Here is a 20635-nt window from a genome sequence, read left to right as displayed (position 1 = left end):
CGCTTTTCCAGGCTAAAGAGCCCCATGGCTCTCAGCCTGTTGTCATAAGGTCTGTTTTCCTGACCTCTGATCATGCGCGTGGCTCTCCTCTGCACCCTCTCAAGCTTCTCCACATCCTTTTTGAATTGTGGAGCCCAAAACTGGACACACTACTCCAGCTGCGGTCTCACCAAAGCCAAGTACAGCGGGAGAATGACGTCCCAGGATTTACTCGAGAAGCATCTGTGGATGCAGGCCAGTGTTTTGCTCGCTTTACTAGCTGCAGCATCACACTAAGGCTCACGTTCATCTTGTGGTCAGTTATGACCTCCGAGTCCCTTTCATCTGTAGCGCTAACCAGCGTAGAACTACCGAGCCTATTCTGTAAGTCGATGTTGAATTCTGAAAGTGACCAGTTAGCTACGACACCATCTCCCCTATTAAATTTTGTTTCTTTCAGATAATGTAGCCATGGTGGTAGAGAAATTATGCAAGAGGCTATACTTCAGTTTACTTAAATAAAATATTTTAACCCTCTGAATTCAAAGTATTTAGGCTTCTTGATTTAATCTGTTCTTTTTTCTTTCCTTGAATGTAAGCAGATAAGATGGTTCAGTTTTGAGTTCTCACGCTTTGAGGGTTTTTTTTTTTTTTTTAAAAACCATAGGGTCATTCATGAGTTAAAGCTGAAATTGTAGAAGGAAACCTATTTCTTTTAATTTTACAAAAAAAAAAATTCTGGTAATATTTGATCTAATAGTCCTTTCTCATCTTGCCTGGTTATAGTATAGATGGTGTTTTATACTTATTGTCAATATTAAATGAGTATGATAAGAAAATAGCTTTGGGGCTTCTCTTCCTCATTTTTTTCATCTGCAGATTAGAATTATTTATGCTGACCTCCTTCGTCAGCCACTTTTGAGGTGAAAAGTGCAATGTATGGGCGTTTTATACACGTGCTCCAGAAGGAGGGAGAGGGTGGGCATTTTAATTACAGAGAGGCTCCAAGAGCCGGTCTAATTAAAGTGCCTCATGTCTTGTGTATCAGCATCCCCACGCTGAGAAGATGGTGGCAGGGACACTAACTAAAGCTCCTTGAAGCTCTTCAGCACAGGGTTGCTAATGCACGAGATGCTGGAGCATGGTAATTACCACGCTCCCGCAGACTCGATGAATCACGTCTGCTCTGATGCGCTGTAAATACAGTGGATCAGAGCAGCCTCGCTGCACGTCTATAGGTGTCCTGTGAGTTAAGTACTGTTTGCCTGTGTGTAAGCAGATAGCAATCTCTTTCTGTAAAAGATGCTACTATTTTTCATCTTTTTTTGCAGAAGCCAAAGAAACCACCACCTCCTGTTAAAGGCCCAGGTAATATAAAAGCTTTGTCATTATAAAAGTACAAACTTAAAGCATAAAACCCAGTATGATGGACTATTGTAGAAGTTTCTCACAGACATGGAAAACTGGGAAGTAATGTGTTTGCACACTTTTTTTTAAAAAGGAGTGTATTCTAATTTTACTGCACCTACATAAACATGGGTGATGGATACTGTGCATTCAGAATGTTGTGCTGTTTAAAAAAGGTTTTATTGGCATGAGTTTTTGAATCTACTTTCCAAACTAAAATATAGCTTTGCATTTATGACTAATACAACCACTTTAAATGAACAGTAACTAATAACACATTCCATATCCTACTGTTTCTCTTGTTCAGCTCACAGTTGACTAAACCTCATTCCTATCCTAATTTAGAAATATTGTAATACTTACCTACATTTTTCTGATTTTAAATAAATGCTTATAGACTTAACTGAGTTTCTTGGATGGAAACGATCATATATATACAGATAATTGTATATTTTTAGAGAATGACTAAGATAATTATACCTGTTTATAAAAATGTCTCTTGGGTTTGTTTTTTTTTCCAGCTCCAAAGCCTGACCTTCCAACTGGAGAGAGAAAATTCATTTCTCATAGGTCTGAAGAAAAAGGTAAGACTAGTTTTCTTTGTTGCAAAATTAAACAGAAGTTGTTTAAATAAATGATATAATATTTAGTTTCCCCTGTGTTTTCTCTGAACCTTGGATATGTCTAAGACATTTTGTAAGCTTGGGAATATGAGTATCTGTAACAATTTTTTATAGTTGCAGTATCCACTTGGTTCAATGCAATTTTATAAAAAGTATGAATTATGTAATTATGAACCGTAATATTTGTATATTTAAATAAACTTCATGAAAATTTCAGGTAATCTTACACAGAATGTTTCAATCAAAAATGTGAATGGATTCGTACCATTTCTTCTGCAACTATACAAATGGTACTCTTACAACAATGTTCTGGCATTATTAATTTGTAGAGGGGCTATTATGAATTCTAGACTTCTAGAAATAAAGTTTTACTATTTATGAATGTCTAATCAATTCAGTCCCCTCTCCCTTTTAAACTCTGACCAAATTTAACTTGCATTTAACTACTGAAAATTGTGTTCACTTATTAACTTGACATTTCAAACAATATTTAATAGTCCAAACCAAATGTAATATGCTTGTAAAAGGCTTAGCTTTGCACACATAAATAAGGAAAGAACAGCTCATAGTTAAGTTGCTTACCATGACGGATAGAAATGGCAAAGTCTCAGGTTCCTTTAAATCTACTTCCTGAAAGTAGCTTGAAAGAAGAAATGCTAATAGCATAACAGCCTGACCATGTTTATAATAATAATCTTTTTGGACAAATAATAAAACATGGCTTTTGAATGTAGTCAGGAAACGATTTTGAAGTGCATGTGTAGAAGGAAGCATGCTTTGTTTTCTTTCTGTCTTGCATTGTTTTTATAATATACTTTAACAAATATATTCTTGAGTATTCCACATGTGTTAAAGTTAGCCATCTTGCTTCTGGCTATTATTGTATTTATTTATTTGATTTTTTTTGTTTTATGCTGTTCTCCCCAAAAAGGCTCAGAGTGGCTTACAGTAAAAACAGGTAAAATAATAAAACATTAGAACAGTACCCCAAAGAATACCTGAAACTTAACCAACTTCCTAAAAGCCTGCCTAAATGAAAGTCTTACAAAAGTGTTATTACAGAACAAATTAATTTTCTTTCTGGAAGATGAGTCTTTGCCTAAATTGAAGCAAGAAGAGAGACTAGGGCTGAATTTGATCCTTTGCCTGTTTAAAGAAAACATGAATCAATATGTGATATCATTTTAGGTTGAATCTGTTAATAGCTATAATATTAATTTTAACATTTATTGTCCAGTAGTTACAGAGGAATATTCCAGGAAACAAATTAAACTGACCATCTTTAAAATTTTGGGGAACTTTAAATCCTGCTTTTTAAAAATAAAGCAGAGAGCCATACCTTTGATTAATAACGAATGAAATAGGTAAAATTCTGTGCCTATATTTAGCCAGAGGTTAGTATAAATCATCATAATGGTTGCCTTTTGGCTTTTAAAAGCCTGTTTATTTCAATAGAAATAGTATTTTGTTACTGAAAAAATGTAAGTACTACACATCACTTACTGTGGAATGTTAAATTGTCATGAAATAAACTCTATTATTGGGCTAATGCGGGTATTGAACTGTAACCTATATTATCGAAAGAACACAAGAGACCCAAGACAACCTAATTGAATGGGAATAGATTAACAGAGACTAAAAGCACCACCGCTTCAGTGAAATGGGGAAATGAGTCCCCATTGCCTGACTTTTTGTGCCCAAAAGTTTGTAAAGAACTTTACAACTTTAATAAGTCTAATAAAAGATATCGCATCTACCCAAAGAACCTTGCCTACTTGTGAAATGGCACTTAGTGACATTATTTGTCTATGGTAATTTTTTGCTCTATGTAAATGTCATCAGTATTCCTTTCCATTATGTAGCAGTTATTTTTAGCCAGCTTTTATTTTTTTTTCATTTTGTATTAAGAATGCCAAAATGACCGTAAGAGCACAGACTGCTGTCCTACAACATCGTCTGAATCCTGTGTTGAGGTGGCCTGTAATAAAGAAAATCAATATGAAGTATTAAAGCTATTTGATGAGAGAGAGTATATATCAAATTTGATTGTAAAAAAAAATCAGATAATCATGTTAATTGAGAATTATCACCTAACTACTTTGAACACTTTGTTTTTAGTTGCCCTTATATAAAAATTATAACATAAGAAATTATTATTGTTTAGCACCACCATGTGGCTAAACAGTTTACTGTCCTATTATATCAATATTACCACTCAGTATGAAAAAAGCAGTGATGGAGACGAGATGCTAGCAAACTGCATCTTTCCACTGTAGTACCACGAGTCTTTGGAAATAAAACTAAGTAGGATTTGTAGTGAATTCCCTCTTTGGAGACCTTACTTAGGTTCTTCATGGTCTTTAATGTGTTTATCTTTACTGTGTTTATCTTCATAATGCTGTCGTAGACGTAGCATCGTCATCTGTTTTCTCCAGATAGAGAACTGAGGTCAGGGAGTCAGTAAATTGTCTAGGCTGATGCAGAAAATCTCTGAATTGAACCACTGTTTCCTGTGCCCGAGGCAAATGCCCCAACTCCTGGAACACCTTTCCTGAAATGTGCTATGTAGGGCTTGATTCTGTAACTAGTTGCATACAAACCAAAAAAAAAAAACATTTTATTGTTCTGCGAAGCCTCTCTGTTAGGGTATTCAGAACCCAGTTTTAATTCTGTCTGCTTGTGGCCTTCAATAAATCACTTAAATTATGTGTATGCCACTTTGCCATGCTCTTGAGCATGCTGCAGAATAGCGTGTGCCATACCTGGAAATGAGGCAGAGCTTGGAGGGCACTGTCTGCTGTTGCTGTATGCCAGAGGGGTTGTCCTTGGCATGGTGTCACCACTTCATATGCCCATTTGGTGTATGCAGACCTGAAGCACACGGGCAGTGGAAGTTTAGTTGTCCTTTTAAGTTTCACACATATGTTTGTATCCAACTAGTGCCATTCGTGTGTGTGTGTGTGTGTGTGTGTGTGTGAGAGAGAAAGAGAGAATTTAGGGTCCTTATTCCAAAAAACTTAAGCCTAAATTCAAACAGAAGCCATCTTCCAGAGTTTACTTCTGCTGTACTTTGCTGACGACATGAAAAAATACAGATAGGCATAAGGGCAGAAATGAGGAATAATTGGATAGAGTAGGTGCTAGAGGTAAAAAGGATACTCTCCTCTCCACGTGGCACTGCATCTGCTGTCATCTGCAATGCAGTAATTTATTTTGTACGGAGTTTCGTACTGTTGATCCACATTAGTTGCTTTTGACCCACTATTACCAAAAATGTTGATGAAGACATTTCTTTAATGCTTCAGAGATGCAGTGTAAAGTCTTCTGAATGTCTCCTGCTGCTCGCAAGGAGCCGTTTGTGATGAAATGCTAGTCGAAATTAGAGATTACTGTAAATGTCTGTTAAACATTATCCTGATGCCTTATTTTGTCAGATGACAAAGCAGCTGTGGAACAGAAGCCTTCTAAGCCAGTAGCTCCCCAAGTACCACCCAAGAAACCTATTCCTCCTGGCAAATCTAATAACTTACTGAGAGCAGGGATTTTACATCCGAAACGACCAGATAAACCAGTGTTGCCACCTGCTGTGTCCAAGTCAGTATCTTTTCCTTTATTTTTAAGCACATGTAGTGAATAGATTTAATTGACTTTATCTTCTTTCTCTATTGTTAGAAAGGGTGAAATTAGAAAGATAAATATAATTGAAAGTCCATTATGACAATTTTTACCAAAAGGTTATGAGGGATCGGGAGCTTTAAAACTTACCTCCGAATAACTTTCAAGCGCAGAAAGAATTTAAAGGTGCTATTCAATGCCCTTTTCTCGTGTTGCACTGCAGCGTTGTTTTGCGATGTACCCTTTTTCCCACCCCTTGGGCAGAGGGTTTCAATTAGTTTATACAGAGTGCTTTGGCCCAGAGTATCAAAGAGAAGTAAACATATTAAGATACAAGTAGTTATGTTGATATGGGCAAACAAACTAGTTGCCACAAGCCAAACTAGGGCATGAACTTTACAGCATGTCATTTGGTCTGTGATAACTGCACCTATGAGGCTCTTGCTCTCACAGCAAATGTGTCATAGGTTATTGTTCAATGGAGGTGGTACAACGCATTTGACAGTTACCATAGAGTAAGATTGTACCCCTGGATAGTTATTGCAGAATAGCTAACATACTGTAAAATCACACCCTACATTGTCTTGTGGCAGCTTGTTCATACCTTTTCATATGTATCCGAGTCTGAAAAGCAATCTGAAAAAAGTGTTGAAACTAGGTTTTCAAAAAATAAGAGTATTCTACTGAAAATTGTCCCTTTTTGCTTGTAATCCTCAACATGGTTTTATTATGTTATGTTGTGTTTGGACTGGACCTCTTTTTCTCATTACAGACCTAATGGGGATGTGGTTTCCCTTCGACCGAAGTCTGACATTGAGCCAGTACTGAAGCCAAAGTTAGATTCTGAACAATTGCCGCTTAGACCAAAATCAGTAGAGGTAGATTCAGTTGCAATAAAGAGCTATAAAGAACCAGGTAAGATTAAAAAAAAAAATGAACACACTACTAGAGAGTGTTTCCAACTCATCCTCTTCTTTTTAGATTGGGATACCCCTCTAAGTATCAGAATAAATTATTAAGAGAATATATATCATGCATGTAATTTCTCTCGTACAAATATTATGCTTATATTGTCTAGCCTTTTCAATTAAAAAACTTTTCATCACCAAGCTAACAACACTGCGGTACTTATTTAAACGAGATTAATTTTTTCCTTACTTGTTTATCATCTGCTCACTTCCTGCTTTGCATCTAAAATAACTACTTATATAGGTTAATTAAAATGATATTTACATGTTTTTTACTTAATATCCTTAGTATTCACTACTGATATTCCAGGATCTCGTTGACACCTTTTGTAGCTTGATGCTTTATAGCAATTGAAAATTTGGGGACATAGGTTACACTGTGAATTTGAATATTTTATAGTCATGAAAAAGAGCTGTATCTTGTTAAGTACACCTTCTTTATCCTAACCTGACTTACTTGTAGTTCGCCCGCTCTTCAGTGAAAAGTTTTACCACTGACTAAAGCGAAGCACATTTTGGGCAGACACCATGCAAACTTCCCATGTAGTTGCTGTACTAATATTTCCTCAATAAACATGCCTGATCCCACCCTGTTTGTGCATTGTTTTCAGAGGTTGCCAGTTTTACCAAATTGAGTGATAGCCCCTTTATCTTTTGGGCAGGTATACATTTCTCATTTAATTGGAGAATATTACATTTTTCTTTTATGTGCGATTTACATCACTTTTTAATACTGGCCCCTGGGTGTAAAACTAATGCGTGACACCCCGGGCCACTGCATCTGAAACATGGCTTTTCAACACCCTTTCCTCCCCTTCCATCAGAATTCAAAACTCATATCACGCTTTGAGAGAGGCTTGTGTAGATGTCATTCATTGTACCAGATGCTCTCATGGAAACTGTGCGCCTGAAACAATACTAAAAGTATGCATCAGGAAAACAAAGATCACAGGAACAAAATTAGAGACACACAATCACATGTAGGAGAACACTTTATCACAGAAGAGTTGCTCACTTTCTGACCCTGCTGTCTTGCATGCTCAAAGGAATTTTACAAAACACCTTCCAAACATGAGCCTGGGAGCAAAAATTCATAAACTTGGCTGGACTAAAACCCAGGGACTTAACACTGATACTGATTTAGTGGCATATAATCTACCTGACTCCAGAAAATCTTTCATTACACTGCAAGTAATAACTCTTTCTGTTTCGAAAGGTCCTAGACGTCCTCTAATCAAGCTGTCATTTCTTCTGTAATTTGCCTGTCTGCTGCCCCTGGGAACTCCTCTTCTGCAGTTTCACAGGCCTGCAAACTTTTTAATCTTTCACTATGCCTGCTTCTGCCTCCGACCTGAAGAGGAATGCTTGCAGTTGATCCAATAAAAGAGATCATCCACTGAAATCCTTGCCTCTGGCGTATTTCCTGGACCCTTACAGCTACATCATTTAACGTATTAAGCTTTCTTATTGGCAAAGCCTGTTCTATACAGAAAAGCCTGAGAACATATCAGGATTTGTATCTTAGAATCCAGCAGGGCTCAATGCAGGTATTGCATATCTTTTGCAAAAAGTAGGAACCTCCCCCTACCAGTGATAAAGTGCTTTCATTTTTTTTCTGCCTGTATAGTCATCAGATAACAAACTTCAGGTAGATTGTAATATGTCATGAAGTATCGATATCAGTGTTCAGTCTTTATTCAACGTATGAATGTTTGTTCCTTGCCTTTTTGAAGGTGTTCTAAAAATTTCCCTTAACCACAAAGATGGTGAGGCCAGAAAGCGTGTGGCTGTTCTTTGAAAAGTGTTCTCATACACGTGATTGTGTGTCTGTCTCTTTAATTTTGTTCCTTTGATCATTCATTCTGGTGTGTAGTTTTAGTCTCATTTCACCAACATTGTTTCGATGAGGGCACAGGGCAGGGCACTGGATAGTGATTGACAGACAGCAGCTATTACGTTAGAAGAAAGATTTGTGGGAGAGGTTGATAATGTCAGGATATGCTTTTTTTTTGTTAATCTTTTATGACCCATGTGGTTCCTCTGAGCTTTAAGAAGGTAGTGATACATAGTTGCCCTTGGACTCTCCTGACTCATTCATGTTCAACTTCAGTTCATTACTCATATTAGCAGGTTTTTCAGCTCCTTGTTCAGACTGAGGAGGTGTTGGTCGTAGTGACCCCCACATTCCTAAGATACTGAATTCATCTTCTGTTTCCTGGAGGGTGCAGTTTGTCATCTTCCTGCATGTATGATATTGATTGTGGCAAGGATAAGATCTGGCAGGCTGAGATACTGTCCGGAAGATAGGCGATTTGTTTAAGGAGGAGATGGCAGACTGTTAGCCTCTGGTGGTGTGTAGACCTTGCATCTCTTGAGCTTTCTATTTGGGGTCCTGTTCTACTGTTCCCTTCTGCTAGATCATCACATGGCAAAAGGTGTTCTGCTCAAAAGTCACACTACGTGTCACCCCTTTTCCTGCCAGTTGACAAGGGGCAGTGCAATCTCTGGAGGTGGGTTTGGGCAAGCAGTGTAGGCCCCACTTACCCAAACTGGCCCCCGGAGATCCTAGGAGTGGAGCTTCCTCTGCCCACTCAGACCTGCCTCTGGGATCTCCAGCCCGACTTTCCCTGCTTATCCAGATAGTCCCAAGAGATGCAAGGGTGGAACTACGTGTGCAGGTCCCCACGGGGAGGCACGGGGCACTGGGGATTCTCTGGGTCCTGTGCCTCCTTGCCAGAACCATTGTGGGCTTCCCCTGCTTCAGGAGACCCTCTCCTGGCAGTTGTGGATGAGCCTCTAAGTGAGGAGCAGTGATTTCCCCACTTGTAAAGAGGTGCCTCAGAATTCCCTGGAGTCCTTCCCTAAGTGGGGAGAGCCAGGTAGGTAATCTAGGGGTTTGAGGAGTCCTCAAGCGCTCAGAGCAGTTATCCAGGGTGGCTGGAGAGTGCAGTCAGCAGCTCAGACTGCCCATACTTTTCTGCTACAGAGCTCATAGAAGTGGAAATGATCATACTGTCATGCTACAGAAGCTGCAATAAAGCGGCAGAATCTATTACTACTTTTTAAATCTATTGCTACTGGCACCAGCGTTACAGAATTTGCATTGACTGTCTGGTGGATTCTAGGTAGATTTCAGGGTATTGATTATGACCTGCAAAAGCCAAATGGCGTCATATTTGCCTCAAACGCAATTACAATTTATTCCCAATCCTGAGACAAATCGGAAATAACCCCAGTTTGCTGACTTTTACGATATTTTGCCGAAGCCTGTTTAGGGGGGGAAAAGGATTTATGCATTTTTGTATTTGAGTTAGTTTTATTTAAGCTAAAGTGGGAAAACTCCAGCTTTGTAGAGTGAAGGGAGGGAGCTTTTGATACTGCTTATTTTATCCCTAATACTTTGAATTCTCTTTCAAGATTACCTGTAGGATGGAGGTGAAATTATTAATGGGGAGGAGGGGGGTTAATTGCCTATCTTGAAAAAGAGTAGCATAAAAAGAAAAATTAAAGATTTTGCCTGGAGTTGGCAATCACCAGCAATCTTTCTTGGAAAAAACAACTTACAGGAGTAGTATGGCATCAACCTATGAACTTAGATTCAGTCCGCCAATTATCTCTTGGTTGGCTTGGCCTGTACTGTGGTAATAGCAGGATCAGGACTTCAAACTGTAACAGAATATGCACTGGTCATTTTAAGGAAAGCAGCTAAGCTTTAGATGCATATAGGCATGGTTAACTCGACATCTGGCATAGTCCCCTAAAGACTCTCTAGATGTGCTAGTCATGTTAAAACTAGAGGCACCTCCCTCCCCACACACACACACCCATTCTTCTACTTTCCATCTATGGAATCATTTTCTGTGGAAATACTTCCATATTCTAAACTCCCTGAGCAACCTTAAAAATTGCTTTCTTTAAAAAATAATTGCCCTAACACAAAATGATTGTCCTCCTCTAAAATGTGTGGTTTTTTGCCTTTCTAGTTTAAAAAGCAAACAAAAAGCAAAAAAGAAAACTTGCAAAGATGAATTTTTGCCTAATCTAATATAATAGGTTTGGCCTCATACTGACTTTACATTTGGCTTTACAGATGGAGGGGTAGGCCATTAAATATTTTTCAAACTTTTTGTAAAATTTTCCTAATAGTTTTCTTTAAGTGTTTTGGGGGGGCAGTAAACTGGGATGTAAAAGCTTTTATTTGTGCTTGCTTGTAATAACTTGCGTAACTCATTTGTGGCTTTAATGCAATCATTCCATAATGGTAATAATTGTAAATCATATGATTGGAGAGTGCGTGTATGTGTGTACTTCTACAGGAATGGAAAGTACTCCTTTAAAGCCACAAACACTGAGGCTTTACAGCTGCAAACATTTTCAGTTACCTGTGTCAGACTCTGGTGAATAATAAATGTCATGAGTCCTGGTAAATGCAAAGTACAGCACAGCAAAGCTGTAAGGCCATAGTTGCAATGTACTGATGTCAGATGTCGTATCGCATAATCCAGAGAAAAACAACTTGCTGGGTGGCTTCTCTGAAGCAAATGCACAAAAAATGAAGTTTTACCAAAATAATTAATACTTTTGTACAGTCTCGCTGCTTTGCAGTTATTTTGTGAGTCCCAGCCTTATTTCTGACAGTTTAGGATTTCAGAATAAAATTGATTTATATTTGATCTGATTTGTTTCAGAGATACTGATCTTAGTGGTAGCTCTGAATGTTCAGCACTTGTGAAGATGAAGTTAGACCATTTCCAAAGCAATGATTGTTCCCTATCGCTTGTTGAAGATTTATTTCAAAATCGCAATAGATGATACCTGTCTTGGGTAGAGTAAAAAATATAATGGATTGCAAATAAGCAATGATTCTGTTTGAATCCAGGAAACCCATTTAACATAGGCAATGCTATTATGCTGAACACTGAAAGCAGTTCTGTTCCTTCTACAAATGTTTCTTTTTCCTGCTTTGTAAAAAATTTTTTTTGTTCAGAATCTTTTTTCTAGACATTCCTCTCCTTGACTTTTCTTTCCAGATTTTGTTTCCTATCCTGTTTGCCATGTTTCCCTTCTTACGTGTCAGGAAATTACCCTACCCTACTCCATTTTGGTAAGATAACATTCTATAAGGAAATCCATACGCTGAATGCCATACCAATATATGCATGTAGCCTTTTCTTGTAAGCAGCACACAGTTAATTTTTCTTTTGCAATTGTGTATACTAAAGGTTTTTTTTGTTTTGTTTTGTTTTGTTTTTTACTTTCATGTTACAATGCCTTTCTTGTTTGTTTTGAATGAAGATTTTCCTTGGGTAGTAAGAAACAATTTAGCTTCAAATGTATTTTAAAAAAACAAACAAAAATGGGATTTTCCTGAAGAGAGCAAATATTTTTAATCATTTCAGCCTACCAGTTGAGGCACCAGACATACCTTTTTGCAACAGATTACAGTTTAACATTGTGTTGAATGGGTTTACACATGAATATACACAGATTATTTGATTCTCAAATTTGTTAGGCACACTGGGAATTTTTTTTCAGATTTTTTATTATTTGGTATATTAAATCTTGGACAAAATCTTCATAAGTTGCCTAATTGGCTTCTTGTTTAAATTGTTTTTTTGTTTAAAAAGTGGTTCGTTTACCCTTAAAATAATCTAGTTTCGTTTATAAGTATGTTAAATATAATATTCTATTTAAGGGGATTCCCCATACTAAATTGTAGGCATAAACTTATTTTGACATAGTAAAAATCTCAATATTCTGGAGTTGTTAATGTATGCTCTTTACTTTTTTTTGATCCATTATGTTTATTCTCAGTAGGCCAAGAAAAAAGAAGGCTGTCTATATTTCTGTTAAGAACATAAATGTTCAGTTTATCTTTTCGTGGTGGTGTCATTGAGATGTAGCTAGTGTTTTGAGCTGCTGAACCCTAGTAACTGTGGCAGCTCGAGTTACTACTACTTCATTCATGCCTCCTGCTTTTCTTATACTGGGCTCTGGTTCTTCAGACCAACGGAGATGGTATGTTAAGCCCAACCGGGATGCTTTTGGAAGTTTACTAGCAGAACTCACCATATACAGTGTGTTTCAACCTGCTCCTGGTCCCAGTACAATGCTCAGATCCAAATTTAGATTGCAGTAGAAATCTACTGGGTTGCTTTGTCCATTCAACGCTAACTGATCCGTCTGATCCCTCTTCAACGCTGCCAAAACCTTCATCCATTTTTGAGTCCACCATCCTGAAGATTACATGATAATTGGAGCACTTTTTGGCACAATGTAGCCTTCTCTTCGGTAGACAAAGTCTCAAAAGCCAACAGTGACTGTAAAAGGGATTTTGATAAATAAACTATTAATGACTGAAACCAACCCCAGTGTAGTTCATGTGAAATTCCCAGTGATTTTAGTGGGGTCTAGATTTCACGTGTTCATAGATAGGATTAGATTGAAAGGTGTGTGTATGGGGTGGAGAACTAAAACCACTAAACACCTTGTATCAAGTAACTGCACTCTCCTCCCTGTACAAAACTAACAAGAAAAAAAGGTCACAAGAATGAACCAATGAAGTGAGTGCCCTATTATTTTTATTGTGATAGCAATGTGTTGGCTCAGAGCACTTTGCTCAGGTGTAACAGCTGCTGTCCTAAAGCGTTGACACTCTTAAAGCAAAAGATCAGTTCTTAGCATTATTTCGCTGCCTCCGTGATGTACCACGAGCACTTCCTTACATTCACGCCTCCCTCCCAGGCTCCCTCTCTCTTCCCCCCACCCCCAGCTCTTCTGAAACCTCTGCATATGGACCCTTCTGCTAGCGACACAGCCGACTGCTTTGGGGATGTTTGTGCCACCTGAGCAGTCCGCTGACAAATAAACCCTATCCACTCACATATATCCAGGCCCCCAATTTAGGCTTGGGGTGCTTTGGAGCTACTCCTGCACATGTGCACATGCTCCATTACCATGATTATAGGCTCTCCTGGGGTGTGTGCTCAAGCCTGTCCCTAAGCTCTCTTTGCTCCCTGATTTACAGACCTGGATGCAAACGAGGCTTATTTCTTGGTGGCATACCCAGACTCATTCAGGAACCCATCTAGCCAGGCCCTTGCAAAACATATGCTGACTTGCTGCACAGCATGCAGGGCTTGCGCTGCTTATTAAGCTCAACACAGGGACATCTACCTGAGAGAGGAAGAATATGTAAATAATACTTCTGTTTTCCTTTTGTTCCTCGTTACAATAATACATAACTAACTAGTTTTATTTTTTTAACCTAAGTTTCTGCTCTGAGATTAGAGAAACCACTAGGAATATGCTCCCTTAATAACTATTGTACTTGGATGACTATAGTAAAATAAATCCCCTTTTTTCTTTCACAGTCATCCTGTCCCCCCTCGAGCTTTGCTCTGTGAATCAGCCACATTGCTATTCTGTTTTCACCATTCTTTTAATCCTCTCCACGTAACCTCTCTTCCATGGTTTTTTTCCCTTCATTTACCAACAGAAATTAATGTTTACAAAAGTGATAGATGCTTGCAATTCTCATTCTAGAATTATCAGATAGCAGAACTAATGGTAATAAATGCATTGACTTTCTAAGGAAATTAGTTCTTGCCTGGCTAAACTATAAAAATTTAGGTTTTTTTAAAAAATGGAATAGGTGTGTCTATGCATCTTTCATAATACATTACATGTAGTACTCTAGATCTTTATAGTGGTGATGTCTGTATTTTTTTATAAGCATATAAACTTCACCGCAGTATAGTTAGGTTGGTAATTATTGTGAACTATTTTACACATGGGGGATTTTAAGGCACTGAAGCTATTAATCTGTAATCACCCAGCCGGTAAATTTAGTTTTAATTATTTCCACTCATTACCACTCTTAAGGTGTCTTGTTCAGACTAACTGGCTTTGTCCTAATGAGTTTCTGTAGAATTAACACTTATTTCAAGGGACAAAGTAGAAGGGGCAAAAGAGAAGAGAAAAATTTTTGCTCAGATGTTGCTTATGTAGAGGCATAAGCATAAGGAGACTTTTCAGAAATGACAAGAAATTTCAAGTAGTTGAATATGAAAGTAAATAAAATCTTTTAGTATCGACTTCATGGAAATTGGCTGTTTGTAGGTAAGTTGTTGTGTATGAAGAGCCTGCTTAAATTGTAGATGAGAACCAAAAGGATCCATTTTCCCCCACCTGTTATTGAAGCAAATTTAACTTGAGTGTGTGCATCTACCACTACCTTTATTGGTTTTCTTAAGACTCTTAGTAGTGACTGACTTAATCATGCAGCATTGGCTCTTCTGTTTAGAGACTTCAAAAAATTGTGATTCACATACTCAGTTTAGAACGTATTGAGATTAGAAAATTCACTCTCCATAAAATAATTAAGCAAACCTGAAGCTGCATAACTAAACATTACGTATTCCAAATTTCCTTCAGAAGCATTTTGAGAGATTTAACTGTTTTTTTTCCTGTGCGCTCAGGTCAGAAGTCTGTCAGGCAGTTTTACCACTCCAACCACTAGTCTGTTGGGAATATGGACTGAATTCCTTTACCAGCCATTATATTAGCTAATGGGATAAAATTCTCTCAAGTTTCTTGTGTAAAAATTCTTTCAGACTGATTTTAAAAGTCTGCAAGAGTTGTTTCTTACATCGCCTGAGCATGAGCATAGTACATTTGAAAGTCTTTTTGAATTAGAATTATTCCAATAAGTTGTTTCCTATTTGATTTTTAAAAGAAAATGTTTATACTTCCTGAGTGTGTGCATTTAATAGGGGTCCCTTTTCGTATCCTTTTCTAGATCTCATAAGCTTTGATGATGTAATAGCTACCTCAAATAATCTATCGCACCCTACTGCAAGCAGACCGAAGATGCCTGGCAAGAGGCTCCCTACTCGTTTCAATGGCTGTAATTCTGTGAGTGCATCGACTGTGTCCTTTTGAAGATAAATTGAGGGCCGATAATTTCCAGGGAACAGAATTGCATTGGGCAGTGCCATACAAATAAAGCATTTACTCACAGAAATGAGAAACTACCTATTGTGCCAATATACATGCAGAATATTGACAAGGAAGTAACGCTTTATGAGTGTTGCTTTAGAAATTTCTCGTTATCTGGTTTATGCATTGCAATTCCAATAGTGTCTGTAGTGCAGAAGAACATGGACTCTCCCCCAAAGAACTTACAGTTTAATGTAAATCAAAGCTGTCCAGTGTCTGAGCAACCAGGGGTCACACAACATGAGTTTACTGGCATCCCTCCACCAAGCTGCTCCATATAGCAGGCCTCCTCCCCTACCTTTGCTGTACTGCATTGCACCGATACCCCGGGCACCCTAAGCTGTGGACTCTGCCCCATGGGCCATGCTCCACTGCCCTGTCCCCAAGGGGCAGGGCTGAAAGCTGAAGTCAGAAGAGAGAAGGGGAACCTGGAGACCCTGGCAGCAGCAGCTGTAAGGTGGGGGAATGGGGCCTAGATGGGAGCCCACACTGCGGGATGTGGGTGAGCCTGGTATCAATTATCCATTCAGATGCACAGCTTATCAATGGTCAGAATGAGATCAAGATGGAGTGAAAACTTGGTCACGGAATATTTTGTTTTCCGTTTATTTTTGTGCAGTTCCATCAGCTACCTTGCAGGAAAGCCTTTGATCTGCTGCTTTTCTTTTAAACACATTTGTACTTGGTGTCGGTTTCTGCAGTGCCTAGTGGAAAACTTTACTGCCTACTATTTAAAAAAAAAAATTGGTAGAGGTGGGAGATAGGAGGTTAACAATAATCTAGAAATTAAATGAAGGTCATCATTTGTATTATCAAATGTCGTAATTTTTTTTTTTTTGTTCTGCAAGCACCTTTATTTCATATGTATACTTTATTTACCAGACAAGTCAAAATGTGAATACAGAAAAGGTTGTGAAGGTTCATAAGGAGGAGGAAGAAAGTGCCAAGGCTAAGCCATCTGAAATGAAAAAGGTATGAAGTGAAAATGTTTAGAAAGACATGCCAGTCTGTTAGTGCTGCCATTCAGTTTAGGTGCACACTGGGGTATTAATGCAGTCATTCAGGTTGTAGATATTTCCCTTCAGGCACAAGTGCCCAGTGTAAGTTTAGCTACAAAACTGCATTGATGGACACTGATATGTTTTACCTTTGGCATGAAGCAGTACTTCCAGTTGCTAGATAGATAGTAACCTGAATGTCTGCTCTGCCACCTGAAATCGCAGCTGTAGAAAAGCAGGGCTGAACAGTAAAGCTCTGTAGAGGGGAAACCTCTCTGGAAACTTGCTTAGTACAGTGTTGACAGAGTTCCCTTCCACAGTCACTCTTTACAATTTAATTTTAAAAAGCCAGAGCGAGTTTTCTAAGTAGTTGGAAAATACTCTTGATGCCAAAAAGCACAATGGCAGAAGGACTAGACTGCCAGTGCAGCAGTCAAATGAAGGGCTGTGTGTTAACTAGAGAACCAACAAAAAGAAATCTTAGTATTGTGCTAGTGTCTGAGCCCAGTGCATCGAGACACCCTTTCACAAGGTACTGTATGAACACACAGCACAATGATGGTCCTTGTCCCAAAGAACGTACCGCATAAGGGAATCCCTGTATTGTGAGGCAGCTCTAATTGCATAATTCCTCAAGCGGCTGGCATGTTTGGATCAGGGTGCCTTGTGATGCAGGAAGAGTGGGTGTGACATCACAGCCTCTCACTGGTCTCTTTACCCAGCCTGTTGCTCTGAACTTAACCTTCTACCAAAGAAAGGCCTTGGGTTGGTTTTGTCCTTCTTCCTTCTTAGAGCTCCGGCTAGTGGGCCGGCAGACGCATAGAAAAGGAACCTGTGCCCGGTTCAGAGGCTAGTTTTTATTGCGACTCCTTTCTGGAAGATACCCCCTTAGTATGGAAGTATTGTTCCTCTAATTATCAGGTCTTCCCTCTGGTGGAAGCTAACACCTTCAGGGAACCCTGTTTCTTCTGACTTAGTGTCATTGATAGTTGTTACACATGCTCCCCACTTGACATGAGGAGCATGTGCATGACCTTTAAGGGAAAGGTCTTGGGTCTTATGAGGAGGCTACATGTCCGTGTCCCAGGGACATAGGACTAGAAGGGGCCTCCTGGTCCAGTCTCCTGCATTTGCAGAGAACTTTACCCAGCCCTCCTCCTCCCTCCGTCTCCCCCCACATCACTAGTCAAACTCTCACACAGTTGGACTTGGGTGATTACATAGCCCAATTCCTTGACCACAGAGAATAGCCTATGTCATGCTCAGGGATCCTGGTTTTCTCTGATTTAAAAAAAACAGCCACCCATTTTTAGTTTAAAAAAAAAAAAAAGAGGTAACCCCAAATCCACATTTTTCCATGATTAAAATAAAACACCACTATATATAGGTGTATATATTAGTGGTGTTTCATTTAAATCATGGAAAAAAGTGGATTTGGGGTTACTTTTTTAACAAAAAATTGGGGATTTTTTTAAATCTGAGAAAACCAGGATCCCATGCTGTAAGTGCAAGCACTGGCCTGGGCCCTATCACAGGAAGGACGGGGAAGCAGCTGCAGAAGATCTTTTCTATAGAGGATTTTGTGTGGGGGTGGTCTCCAGATCACACTGGAATTCCAGCACCTGGTGGGGCTGGCCAACGAGGTGTTCTTTAATTTGGTGCACAGACAGTCTTGTAAAATGGAAGGCTCTTTCTCTTGCACCAATTTAAAGAGTGAAATACTTGAATTATGCACGTGTAGTGTGTACTACAATAGCTGGGGTTTTGATGTGGACATTTGCTTACAGGTTTTTATAGCAAAAAAACTTGGGTGGAAAATAGTTTGTGGGGAAAAAATACAGTTTGTTGTCACTTAACATTTAATGTATTCATGTACGCTTCTTACTGATTTCTTTCAGCCATCTGTGTTGACTTCAGCACCTCCATCTTCATCTCCAAGACCAAACTCTTTCATACTCAATTCTGCTGCTGCAGAAATCAAAGTTAAAGGAGAAACTGATGATGGGAAAAATTCTGTGGAAGAACTCAGGGCTCAGATTAGTGAGTTGATGAGTATCATAGAAGCACTGAAAAAAGAACATGGGTAAATATACTTTAACCTTCAGTTTCATATCATCTTTTTCTTCTAACTACTATGTTTTACAGAAGTTCTCTTTTCTAGCCTCTCCTAGACTAGTGTCATGATGCATTTTGCTTTTGAAATTAACCCAGCAGGGTTTTATAACAACTGCATACCGTTTTTTTTGCTGAAAAACAAGCACTGTTTCAGTTGTGTTCCAGCTCTTTTCCCTTTTGTACTTTTCTATTTCTGTGTTTGTTCTTTGTTGGAAGCATTACATAAGTGGTTAAATATGTAATGTTTGCTTGAGAAAAAGCTTAAGAGTTTTTGCAAAGGTGTAGGGTCAGAATCCAGCACAGTATATGGCAAGTTATGTTTGTGGTTGAGAAGCCCATTGGGCAAAGCCTAACGTCAGTGGGATGATACTCGAATGCCAAGGAGAACTTAATGATAATGCAGCACTGTAGAGTTTCAGTTGGCTCTCAGTATCCTCCATCTTCCACCTCCCTTGGTCTAAATCATGTCAGGACCAGAATGTGCTCAGAAGGGAGCAACCTCTTGCCTGTGGCACATGAGGGACCCAGTGCTAATTCATTCTGAGATGACTTGATTCTGGGTCAGCATTTCACCTTTTAAACAGATGACCTAGAGAGACAGTGTATTCTCCATCATTGGAAGTTTTTTGTTTTTTTTAAGAGCAGCTTAGACCAACACTTGTCTAGTGTGGTTTTGACAGGGAAGCCTTCAGTAGGACATTGGACTAGATGACCTCTTGAGGTCACTTCCAACCCTACATTTCTATGATTCTGTGAAGACTGACCAAAAGGCACGTCCTCCCCAATTTTTAGTTGCAGAACACTGACCGGTTGTTTTTTTTTTTTGACCATGTGCTTGATATGTGCTGCTGAGTAAAGTGATTTATACAGTGAACTGGAAATTTGTGGAAACTGAAGCATTCTAATGTTCATTCCTTTCCTTTGGAAGGCAAAGTAATTTGTATCTGTATAAAAGACTGTATTATAATCAAGGTACAAGGAGCTACTGTGTTCTCATTCAAATAATTTCAAACATATGTTTTATTATAGCAGTGTGTACACCCAGTTGCTTGGAGCCCAAGACTTTAGTTAGCCATTCTTTTGGGGTACAGCATGTACTTCCAGCTATAGGCATAGAGAGGCATGGCTCCCCCATTCCCTTTTCATTACCTGTGGGAAGTGTGCTTCTCCATATCAGCAGTAGCTCTTTCTTTTTATTTCCATGTAGCTATCATACTCCACAACTTTAAATAACTAAATAGCTGTTAGCTCTATTTGGGGAGGGGGCTATGTGCATATACAGATAGCTTTATAGAGTTATCACTGTATTCAGTTCTGAACACTAAGATAATTGTATGTTTTCAGTCATGTATTTGAAATTTTTGTGTTAAATTTATAGGAAAGAACTGGAAAAACTAAAACAAGATTTGGAGGAAGAGAAGGTGATGCGAAGTAACTTGGAGGTAACTATTGGAATGTGCATGCTGTCCTCTGACACTAACTGAATGGCTTGACAGTACTGCTTGACCTCTTCTCTAGAGGTTTTCTTATTAGTACAAGCCTGAGTGCTTGCCCAATTAAAGCAGCATTTTTTCTTATTCTTGACTTTTTTTCTTTCTTTGCATGAAAGATTTTGTAGTAAGGATTTACAGCTAGAAAAACACGAACCTTTAAATGTAAAGTTAGAGAGAAACCACAGAGTACCAATCTGGGGGAAGAGTTCTATAATAGCCTACTAGATTCTGAACATGCTCTCTCGGAGCTTCTTATACAGGCAGCTCCCAAATAGTAGAACTAACATTTCATGAAACGCCTTTTAATCACATGGAGATGGGAACCCAGGTACTCTAAACAGCTGAAAAGTTTTGTCCCCATGTGCTTCTAGAGTAAAATGTCAACTTTTATCAATCTGGTAAAAAAAAAAAAAAAGAGGGAAGATGACTTTTATGAA

At 38.7% G+C, this 20635-nt stretch overlaps 1 protein-coding gene across 1 annotated transcript in view; it reads left to right on the top strand.

The window, feature by feature from the left end:
• Positions 1 to 20635, top strand: part of CD2AP (CD2 associated protein) — a 95262-nt gene that overhangs the window by 71227 nt on the left and 3400 nt on the right. The window contains exons 10-17 of the mRNA XM_019538096.1: positions 1311 to 1347; positions 1908 to 1970; positions 5444 to 5603; positions 6397 to 6539; positions 15393 to 15508; positions 16475 to 16564; positions 18489 to 18673; positions 20084 to 20147. Of these exons, the coding sequence (XP_019393641.1) occupies positions 1311 to 1347; positions 1908 to 1970; positions 5444 to 5603; positions 6397 to 6539; positions 15393 to 15508; positions 16475 to 16564; positions 18489 to 18673; positions 20084 to 20147 (858 nt within the window). The remainder of the gene's footprint in view (positions 1 to 1310; positions 1348 to 1907; positions 1971 to 5443; positions 5604 to 6396; positions 6540 to 15392; positions 15509 to 16474; positions 16565 to 18488; positions 18674 to 20083; positions 20148 to 20635) is intronic.

Source organism: Crocodylus porosus, unplaced genomic scaffold, assembly GCF_001723895.1.
Source record: "Crocodylus porosus isolate Cpor-Errol unplaced genomic scaffold, CroPor_comp1, whole genome shotgun sequence".
In the NCBI taxonomy this organism is placed as follows: domain Eukaryota; kingdom Metazoa; phylum Chordata; order Crocodylia; family Crocodylidae; genus Crocodylus; species Crocodylus porosus.
Note: the sequence above shows the minus strand (reverse complement) of the source record. Positions and strands in the feature narration are given on the sequence as shown.